The sequence below is a fragment of the Haemaphysalis longicornis genome, unplaced genomic scaffold (genome assembly GCF_048455015.1).
Source record: "Haemaphysalis longicornis isolate Haplotype H1 unplaced genomic scaffold, Haemaphysalis longicornis Haplotype H1 scaffold_5, whole genome shotgun sequence".
NCBI lineage: Eukaryota > Metazoa > Arthropoda > Arachnida > Ixodida > Ixodidae > Haemaphysalis > Haemaphysalis longicornis.
Genome location: NW_027526385.1, coordinates 71,419,966 through 71,431,034, shown reverse-complemented (window position 1 = coordinate 71,431,034; position 11,069 = coordinate 71,419,966). Strand labels below are relative to the sequence as shown.

The following is an 11,069-nucleotide window of genomic DNA, read 5'->3' as shown; positions in this document are numbered from 1 at the left end:
GCGTCTACCTCGTGGGCAACGTCTACGCCGACCTCGTCTCTCACGCCGTTGCCACCTCGCCCGTCAGGGACGAGTCGCCCTACACCATGGTCTACACCAACGCCTACTCCGGCGACGGAATCTTCGTGCTAGCCGCCTACCTCGCCCCCAACCTCTCGCGCGAAGCGGTCCTCGAGTACGTGGACGCGGCCATGGAGAGCGTGAGTGCGCGCGCGAGAGACTCGGAACCGGTCGTCTTGGTCGGCGACTTCAACGTCGACGTCCGCAAGGGTGGAGAGTGGCTGACGGAACACATGCTCGCCAAGCACTCCATGTCGTGCGTACCCCTCGACTCGCCCACCACCGTCAACGGCGGATTCATCGACCTGGCATTTCACAGAAACTGTAGAGTCCGCACCGTCTTGAGAGACCCTCTGACTGTCCATTTCACGGACCACAAAGCGCTCATACTAGCTATCAATTACAACGACAATACAAATAGGTGTCTGTGAATAAATGTATCTTTCTTTCCGTATACTTTGCGTGTGTGTGATCTCTCTCTCTCTCGACTAATCATTTACATTACCGCCCCGCGCAATCAACTCGTGCATTCGCACTTTCACATGCTCCCCCTCGGGGAAATGCGGGGGAATTTTTTCTTTTCACAGCTGCTGCAGAAGCTGACCCTTGCAGTCCGCTTAGGTCATTCGTGACGTTGTCCGGCACATTATCAGACATTTACCCTCAGGAAAGGGATGTTCATTCACTGAAGTGCCTTGCCACCACTTCAGCAGATGGAGCTAGCCGCCACGTGAACTCGAGGCGAAAGTACCACTGAAAAAGGGCGCACACTTTGCCCAGCTTTTCGCACTCGTTCATAGCTGGTGCCTGTGAATACCGATGATGGTGTGTGGCAGCCGAGTGCTTACCCACTCTGAGAAATTTCCCATGAAACGTCGGCGTGCAGGGCGGCAGGTTTACGATGCATTCTGCGGTCTCCACAATATTGACAATGTCGTCGTTCATCCCGGGCTAACACCGGCTGTAGCATGGGGAGATTCGCTGTACCACGGCCTGCTCCGCGTCCGACAGTTTGTCCGCCGTTGTTATGGCACTTGAGCCCGGAGATTCCGAAATGGCTGGTTTACGTTCTCTCTATACGCTACATGAAGCCAGCATTAAAGGCAACGGAGGGTCGGAGAAATGTATTTTCTCCGTCGAGAAAGGAAAAAAAAACCTACTTGAATCTTCTAATGATGAAGACAGATGACAAGAATATTTCGTATGTTATACAATTCCACAGCGATGTTTCCCGCTTTGCGCCGATTTACTGCAGCGATTGTCAAGAAGTCTCGCTCGACACACAAAGTAGACGAAAATATACGAAATGTCCGGAAACACATCAAAAATACAAAAACGACCCGCAACCAGTGCAGCCAATGTGGCTGCAACACCAGCCCCTGTCATGGAACAGTCGTGGAAAAACTCAGGCGTGGAAAGACCGCCCAAGACTTAGTCGAAATCGTCGGCGAAATTCTGACAGGGATCTTCCCGGGTGAAGACATAGATCATGTTGGTCTATTTACAAAAAGTGACGATGGCTACCCGCACTGCATAACGGCTAAAAATACTGCCACTGGTGAAGTCGATGATCACGGCCACTTCACGAGCCACACGGCAGAACTATGGCGCCAGTTTCTGAGCCTGAGCGGCCCCATTGCAATGATTGATAATGATAATCCCACCGTTCACAAGTACAACGAGACACCAGTTGGATCCGGATCATCACATTGGTACCGCGTCAGTGATTACGCGGCTATGATAATAGTCGTTTCTTCGATTCCGGCCTTTAGTCACCAGCAAGAAAAAAGCGTGCACGATGTTATAAAGGAATTCGCCCATCGGCTCCGCCAGCTAGAAGTGGAGAAATGGGCGCGCATCGGAGTTGTGAACTCCAAAAGCATGCTGCTCACAAGCAGTGCCTATGAAGTTCAAAGCGCTTCTGTCTGCATCACAGCTCTAACGTCAAGCTCTCCAGTTTGCGTTGCCTTTATGGACATTGATTACTTTAAGGATCTCAACAGCAAACTGACACACCTGGAAGCAGATAAGGTTCTTCGTGCTGTTGGACAGATGATCAAAGAAACTGTTTCAAATTGTACGAGGCCGGAGAGTGTAGTTGTGGGCCATATCGGAGGGGACGAGTTTATGTTTACCATAATTGGAAACAGAAAATTTACCAAAAATCTCATGTTGGACGTTTTGAGCCGCTTTGCGAACCTCCTTCCCGAATTAAGCAAACCAGAAGTTCAGGAAGAGTTCATTAAAATTAAGAATGCGCGCCGTTTTAGCGCATCTGTTGGCATTGCCATGTGGGAAGGGGATGCTGATGCAACTGCAGCAGAAGAATTTACTCTTGTGGAAGAAATGAAACAACTTAAGGATGCAATTGAAGAGATCCGCTTTAGAGCGAATAAAACCCTCCTAAAAGCCAAGGAGTACAGGCAAGAGAGATCGGGAAGAAATGTGATGTTCTACGATGAAATTGAAGAATAAACAGGTAATATAGATGCGTATGCGCATGCGAATACCACATGCGAGTATTCTTGCACACACTAAAGGAGACATTAGAATTTTCTGGGTGTCTGGTAATGCGGGCCTGCAGGGCTATCAAAAGGACAACTAGGTATCCCGTGAAGCCAATTTCCGGCATTCCTGCAAGAGGTGCGAACCCATTGTGGAAACCCACCATTTTGACTCGGTAAGCGAGAACAGCCGTGGCACATGGGGCGCTTCCAGGCAGTGGCGCTGTGGTGCTTCCGTTCGAAGACTCGACTACAATGGTGACAACGACTGGAATTGGGTTGGGCCTCGTGAGAAGGCAGTGCCGCTTCGGCGCGCGCAACTGGAGAGATCGAGATTTGCGCGGGCGAGGAAATGACTGCGCTGCGGACGATAGGACTACCGGCCCTGCCTGTTGGTTGTGGGCCTGCTCACTACGGCATGCCAAGGAATGAGGCACACTGCGGTTGCATGAAAGAACTCTTTACTTACATCCTCCGCCTCGCAGTCACACACACCAAAACTCCCTACAGTCCCGAACCCGAGCCCCGCCAGCAGCGCGCCTCTCCCCACACCGCTGCCCGCTGATGATGATGATGATGATATTGCGGTTGTACCCTTTGCAGCGGGCGGGTGAGAGGTCTCGACCCTAACCAAAAAAAAAAGTTTAACACTACGCACGCACTCTATATACAAGAGCTCAGGACCCGTGAAGGCCCAGTGGCCGAAGAACCCGAACCCACCGTCCTAGTCCCACGCCACACTACGACCCATACTACTGTGTGCCAAGGGTCGCCCTCTTCCACATTTCAAGGCGGCACTTTGTCCGCGCCACAGAGCTCAGGCAGCAGCGACGCTCCTCGTCCTCGAGCGCGCCGCCATGCCAGCCGTGCCGCCAGGCGGCCGCCCCGAGGCCGCCGGAGAGGCGCTCCGCCGCGACGACGCCGTCGACGAATACTGCTTCGCCCGGAGCGGAAGCCAAGGGGAGTACTGCGGCGTCTACCTCGTGGGCAACGTCTACGCCGACCTCGTCTCTCACGCCGTTGCCACCTCGCCCGTCAGGGACGAGTCGCCCTACACCATGGTCTACACCAACGCCTACTCCGGCGACGGAATCTTCGTGCTAGCCGCCTACCTCGCCCCCAACCTCTCGCGCGAAGCGGTCCTCGAGTACGTGGACGCGGCCATGGAGAGCGTGAGTGCGCGCGCGAGAGACTCGGAACCGGTCGTCTTGGTCGGCGACTTCAACGTCGACGTCCGCAAGGGTGGAGAGTGGCTGACGGAACACATGCTCGCCAAGCACTCCATGTCGTGCGTACCCCTCGACTCGCCCACCACCGTCAACGGCGGATTCATCGACCTGGCATTTCACAGAAACTGTAGAGTCCGCACCGTCTTGAGAGACCCTCTGACTGTCCATTTCACGGACCACAAAGCGCTCATACTAGCTATCAATTACAACGACAATACAAACAGGTGTCTGTGAATAAATGTATCTTTCTTTCCGTATACTTTGCGTGTGTGTGATCTCTCTCTCTCTCGACTAATCATTTACATTACCGCCCCGCGCAATCAACTCGTGCATTCGCACTTTCACATGCTCCCCCTCGGGGAAATGCGGGGGAATTTTTTGGTCTCTGGAGGGTGAGTGGCAGGGGAAACTTGAACGCACTTGCGCGCATCGCCGCCTACGCCAGCAGTGCCCAGCACACGCGTTACCGCTGAGCGCTCGAGGAGGGCTCGTCGCTGCTTTGTTGGAAGCGCTCAACCACACTAAAAATGTCTTTATGCGGACCTGCCGGAGAGCTCCCAGCGGTCGCCTCATTTTATTGTCGCTGTACGCGCTGCAATTATTGTGTAACACGCCCTGAGAACCCCAGAAAATGGGGTTGCTTAGTGAAACCCTGCGCTCGAACCTCTTTTCTAAGATTTGTATTAATACACACTAAGGGTATCGAAACAGATAGTCTGGATTTTCGGCACCACCGACATTGCTGCAGAGGCGCACTGCGCTATGTTTCGGCAGACACTGACATTATGGAAACGGCGCGACGCACAAGAAAACGTACGAGGGCACTCCTTTAGCAGTTGGGGGAGGGCTTAAGAGAAAACTGCCCGTTCGTGTAAAGCATACAAACGTGTAAACTTGGTGCAAGCACGCTTATATGTGGTGCGAGCGGCTCTCGGACACGAGTGAATACATATTCACTTGTTCGATAAACCTAGCTGTTGCGAGCTACATAGACAAATCGAACGGACGTCGCACACTGGCGGTAAACGACTGTTATGTCTGTCGGGAGGGTAAATATGCATGTCACCCTACAGGTTCAATAAATGCTCACATGATAAAAAAAACGAAAGAAATGTTGACCGAAAGAATTCTCAAGGTCCCTCCTGTTTCTGATGGCGTTGCGCTTGGGAAGGAAACAAAAAAATTACTGAATTTCCGCAACATCAAAATGCATTGTCCTCAGGGAGAGTTTCTGCTCCTGATCGTAATGCTGCAGCGCTCTATTCTTCGCCTCCCGGAGCAGTAGGCGCTCAATGTGTGGAACTGTGGGCTCCTTGGACGCTTCTGATAAAAAGGAGCAAGAGAATTCATTGGTAGGGCGCCCACCCGAAAAGCCGTTAACCCTAAGTTAGAAGAAAGCGAGAATATGTTTCGTTGCTTGGGCGCCACTTAGAACTGTACATGGTGTCAGCTCGTATCCGCATTTCTGCTACGCCTGACTTATTCTCGACGTGGAGCACACAAATCAACCTGTCTTTGGATACGAACCCCAAACTTCTAGTATTTCACAAATTATGAAATAAAATTTAAATTTAATTTAATTGTTTCGCCTCAATCGTCGGCTTTGTTCCCATACATATATTTATTACAAGCCTTCTTTTAGCCAAGCTCGGCCAGCGCAGCTTACTCTAATATTTTTACTGCCTGTTTTCTCCTTCCGCAAGCTTGAGGAAATGACAAGCTCGTTGCTTTTCTTTTTGATTTTATTGAGCGTATTCCTGCAAAAACACAAAGGCGGGATTCCGCGGTCACCGCATATGCCTCAGTGTGCACCTCGTCCCTAGCAGAGATGGGTAAATAATACTTGTCAGAAGCGCTGCCAGGGTAAAGACTCGTCAGCTTTAGAATCTCTCGGCTCATCTCTCGGCATGCAAAGTAAACCAGCAGCAGCGTAGTTGTCAACGGCGCAGCCTAAACATCACATCAAAAACTTTGTACTTGATCTCCATCCTGTTCCTGTGGCGTAATCGGCTCAGCGTCCGTCTCCTGACGCTGAGGGCCGGAGCTCGAATCCCACAGGAAACGTTGTTTTAAGTGCGAATGCACTTCTTAGTCGACCTTTGTCAGACTTGCGGCGCGCCGTCCGCGATCCGCTCCGGCAGCAGGTGTTATCGCTCCGCGCTCTCCTCCTCTCCCCTAGCAACGGAGCGCGCCTAGCAACGCTCTCCCGGTTCGTTTTCGCAAGCGCGCTCGCTAAATAAAGGCATTTCAGCTCGCGCCTCGCTCTCGACCGGTCGCTGGTCGGGGTGTTCTCGAGACGATGGCAGAAGTCGGTGAAGGCGAGTGTCCGACGGCAGCGGTACCTACAACAAGTGTAATACGATCCAACACGAGCATTACACCTGTCGCTGGAGGTGACGTCACCGCGGTAGCTTCAACTTCGGCGTCGTTGGCCGCGGAAGACAAGGCTGCGAAGCGAAGAGCGCGTGACGCCGAACGCAAGCGAGCAAAGCGAGCTGCCGACGCCGAACTCCGAGCTCGAGAAGCCGCTGCGAGACGTCAACGGCGAGCTGCCGACGCCGAACTCCGCGCTCGAGAAGACGATGCGAAACGCCAACGTCGATCCGAGAGAGAAGCCGAAGTTCGCGCTCGACAAGCTGCTGCGAAACGCCAACGTCGAGTCGAGAACGTCGACGAAGTTCGCGGTAAAGAAGCGGCTCAGAAGCGTAGACGCCGAGCGGCCGAGCCTATGGTGAAGCGGCGCGAGGCCAAGAGGCAACGGCGAGCGGCCGATCCCGATGCCGTCCGCGCTCGCGAGCGCGCCGCGCAAGCGAGGGCACGCGCTCGTCAGTTTGCTCAGCCGGACGCCCGATTCAAGCGAGATTTCGAGGACCGCAGCTTCGGGCACAGCTGCGACGTCTGCGACAGGCTGTGGTTCGACAACAACCTGACCGTGGTCGGCAAAGTTCGCAACAAATCCACTCGGTTGAACGCGCTTCGGGTTCTTTGGAACGAGTTCGGAAGGAAGAAGGGCGAGAGCAAGTGCGTGGCGGGCGAAGTCGACGCCTCCAATCCTCGTCTTGCTCCGTTCGTGGCGGGCGAAGTCGACGCCTCCGATCCTCGTCTTGCTCCGTTCGGTGCGTACAAGGTGTGTGCCTCGTGTCGCGACTCTCTGGTCTGCGGGCGCGTCCCGGCCATGAGCAAGAGCCACGGATACGTCTACCCGCCTCGACCTGCGCACCTTCCCGACCTCAACCCGGTGGAGGAGCGGCTGATCTCGCCTCGACTCCCGTTCATGAGCATCAGACGTCTGACTCGAGGCAACGGGCAGTTCGGGATCAAGGGACAGGTCGTGAACGTTCCGATCGACGTTCCCAGCGTGGTGGAGTGTCTTCCCCGCACGGTACCCGAGGACGTGGCGATCGACGTCCACGTCAAGCGGAGGCTGGTGAGTCCGGCGACGTACAAGCGCGGGCTGGTCAAGCGCGGCAACGTCCTGGCCGTGGCTCAAGCACCTGCAACACACGCCTCTGTATCGGGCCGTCGGAGTTCACATTGACTGGAGCCGGCTGGAAGCCTTCGACGACGACGAAGAAAAGGAGAAGAAGAAGAGTGGGGGAGAAGAAGAAGAAGACGGACGTAAAGAAGACGACGGCGACATCGAGACCGTCCCGACCGACTTCGACTTGAACGACCCCCTGCAGCTGGCGATCGCCCTCAACGCCGTGTCCAAGACTATGTTCTTCAACGATGAGGGCGACTGCGGGCCGAGGCGAGTCGAGCTGGGAGACGAGGAAGGAGAAGGATCGAAGCGACCGCGCACGCTCCTCGTGAGCGACGACGGACGGGAGCGGAGAAGCGACTTGGACGAGGCGGACGCCGCGCTCAAGCTGGTCGACCAGTCTCACAGCCTGCACGTGGCTCCGGGCGAGAATCGCGTTCCCATCGCGCTCTTCATGGACGAGTACGCCGAGGAGCTCGCCTTCCCCACCATATACCTGGGCGTGCCTCGCACGATCACCGGACCGCGTCCCACGCCGTTCGTCAAGGCCAGCAGCGAGATAAAGCGTACCGACCGGCGAGGGGCGACTCCGGAGCACGTACTGTACATGGCCGCGAAGGTGATGCGGTTCAACGTCGCCAAGAGCAACATGATGTTCCGGACCAACGAGGCCACGGGCGCCATCACGCGCGAGCAGCTCGAGAAGGGCGGCAAGAAGTTCCTCGACGACGTGCTGGACCGCGACCTGGGTTTCATGCGGGGCGTGCCCAACACGGTCCAGTACTGGCAGGAGCGGCGCAAGGACCTCTTCGCCATGATCCGGCAGCTGGGCAAGCCGCACGCGTTCCTCACCATGTCCGCCTCCGAGGTGCACTGGGAGCGCCTGCTCAAGACTCTGGAGCGCCTGCGGGTCGGACCCGGCGGCGTTCCGCGTGCGGTGGCCGAGATGATGTCGTGGGAGCGGGTGGAACTCGTCAACGACGACCCAGTGACGTGCGCCATCTACACCAACCGCATCTTCGAGGTGATCATGAACGTGCTCGGGGACCCACGCTGCTCTCCGTTCCGGCCGTACGTGGTCAAGGACTACTTCAAGAGGGTCGAGTTTCAGCAGCGCGGCAGCGCGCACGTTCACGTCATCCTGTGGCTGGAAGACGCGCCCGAGGACGAGGAGCTCAGCGGAGTCGAGGGCGCCATGCCCAAGACGCTCAAGATGGTGGACGCGCTCCTGACGCTGGACACGACGCTGATCAGGCGGCCGCACATGCAGACCCACCAGCACACGCACACGTGCTACAAGCGGGGCCGCACAAAGTGCCGCTTCGGCGCGCCCTTCATGCCCAGCGACTCGACCAAGATCGTGGTGCCGTTTCCGCCGGTCTCGGACGCGGAAGACGCCGAGACCGCGCGGGAGCGCGAGCGCAGAAAAGCCCTCAAGGCAAAGTACGACGAGATGCACGAGGCGCTGGAGCGGGGAGACCTCGAAGACCTGGCCTCGTTCCTGAGCACCTTCGGCGTGCGCTCGGAGGCCGAGTACCTGGACGTTCTGCGCGCGGGAGTCTCGCGTCCGTGCGTCCTCCACCGCAGGACTCCGGCCGAGAAGTTCGTCAACGCCTTCAACCCCTGGATAGGCCGGGTCCTCGACTCCAACATGGACCTGCAGATCATACTGGACCACTACGCGTGTGCCTAGTACGTGGTGGACCACGTCAACAAGGCCGACCACGGAATGTCCAACCTCAAGCGGACCGTCGCCGAGATCCTCAAGGAGAACCCCAACGACGACTACGAGGCCGTGATCCGCAGGCTCCGCGTGGACATGCTCAAGGGAGTCGAGATGTCCGCGCAGGAGGCGGCCTGGTTCCTGCTCAGGCAGGACATGTCTCGCAAGAGCAGGGACGTCGTGTACATCCCCACCTGCTTTCCCGAAGAGAGGGTGCGCGTGCGCAAGACGCGCGAGGAACTCGACGGGCTCCCCGCCGGCTCGACCGACGTGTGGAAGCTCAACGTCGTGCAAAAGTACGAGGCCAGGCCGCCCGACCTCGAGGACGTGTGTCTCGCCGACTTTGCCAGCAAGTACAGGCCGGTGCAGGGCGGCGGTCAGTACGCGCTCCGAGACAGGCAGGTAGTCATACGCTACCGCAACTACAGCCCCGGCAACGACGTGGAGTCGTACATGCGAGAGCAGGTGCTGCTGTACGTGCCGTTTCGGACCGAGGCGGTCGAGGTGCTGGACGGCGACAAGTACGTCAAGCTCTACGAAGACCACAGGGACGCGATCGAGCGCAAGCGCGGCGAGTACGTCGTGGTCCAGGAACTGGTGGAGCAACACTACGCCGAAATGCTGCGCATGCGGCGGGAGCGAGAAGAAGAGGCCGAAGAAGAACGGCGACGGAGAGAAGAGGCGGAGGCGGACGACGACAAACCGCGGGTGACTGCCGTTTCCTCCGCCTCCTCCGCCGAGCAGACGGGGGCGGGGACCGACTCCGACGTACTTCCGAACGACCGCCTACTCCGCTTGATAAAGGAGACGGCCACGCCGTGCGCCGCAGTTCGCAAGCGACGCGGAGTCATGGACCGAGAAGAGTACCTCTCGATGATGCGCGGCACCAACCCCGAGCAGTACGAGTTGCTGCGCGAGATCCTGCATCGCCAGACCACTCCCGGCCAGCCTCCGCTGCGAGTCTTCTTCACGGGCCCCGCCGGCTGCGGCAAGACGTTCGTGCTCAAGCTCGCCATGGACGTGTACAACCGGTGCACGGGCGGCGGCGCCTGCGGCGGCACCGGGGCCGGCTGCGAGACCGACGACTCCTCGACCTCGGCCTACAACGCCTACGTGATCTGCGCAAGCACGGGCAAGGCCGCCGTCGCGGTCGGCGGAACCACTGTCCACGCCGCCTTCAAGCTCGTGCGCGCGGCCAACTTCGCCGGCAGGCAGGACGCCCGCATCGGTGTCATGGGAGACGGCGGCCTCCGGCCCAGCGACCTCAACACGTTCCGAGTCGCCTTCCGCCGAGTCAAGTGCGTCATCGTAGACGAGGTCAGCATGATGTCCGCCGACCAACTCAGGGCCGTCGACTGCCGCCTGCGCCAGATCACGCAGCGCCTCAACGACCCCTTCGGCGGCTTGGACGTCATTCTCTGCGGAGACCTGCGGCAGCTGCCGCCCGTGCGCGCCAGCGAGATCTTCAAGCGGTGCCGCAGCGCGGACGGACTCATCGGACTCACCGTCTTGACTTGGCACCACCTCGATTACTTTCCCCTCGTCAGGGTCGTGCGCCAGTCCGACGTCGCATTCTCCAACGTCCTCACCAAGATCGGGGACGGCCGCGCGCTCGAACCCGAAGAGGTGCGGATGCTCGAGTCGAGGTTCGTCACCGCGCGGGAGGCCATAGAACTCGCGCCCTCGGCCGTGCGCATCTTCTATTCGAACGCCGACGTGACTCGCTTCAACGAGACCGTGGCCCAGGCGCAGGGACAGGGCGGCTTCCTGGCGCTGCGCGCGCGCGACGAGTTTCTCGGGTGCAAGACGCCGCACCTGCTCGAGAACGCCAAACGCAAGGTCGAGCGGATGCTCACCAGCGAGTTTGCCAACCTCCCGAGGGAAGTGCTGGTCGTGATCGGCAAGCCCTACATGATCACCTCCAACATCGACGTGGTCGACGGCCTGGTAAACGGCGCCATCGGAGTCTTGCTCATGTGCGAGTTCTCCCCGCTGGTGGAAGGAGACGGAGAGAGGCGCGCGAAGCGACTGTGGCTGGAGTTCGACGTGCCAGGCACCGGCAAGCTGAATCG

General features: G+C 57.8%; 1 protein-coding gene and 1 pseudogene across 1 annotated transcript; both read left to right on the top strand.

The window, feature by feature from the left end:
• The first annotated feature begins 6,070 nt into the window (after positions 1 to 6,070).
• LOC144139753 (uncharacterized) lies at positions 6,071 to 7,837 on the top strand (annotated as a pseudogene).
• A 44-nt stretch (positions 7,838 to 7,881) lies between these two features.
• On the top strand, positions 7,882 to 8,967 carry LOC144139752 (uncharacterized). The gene has a single exon (XM_077672016.1). It carries the CDS (start codon positions 7,882 to 7,884, stop codon positions 8,965 to 8,967), a length of 1,086 nt encoding a protein of 361 aa, XP_077528142.1.
• Positions 8,968 to 11,069: the final 2,102 nt, after the last annotated feature.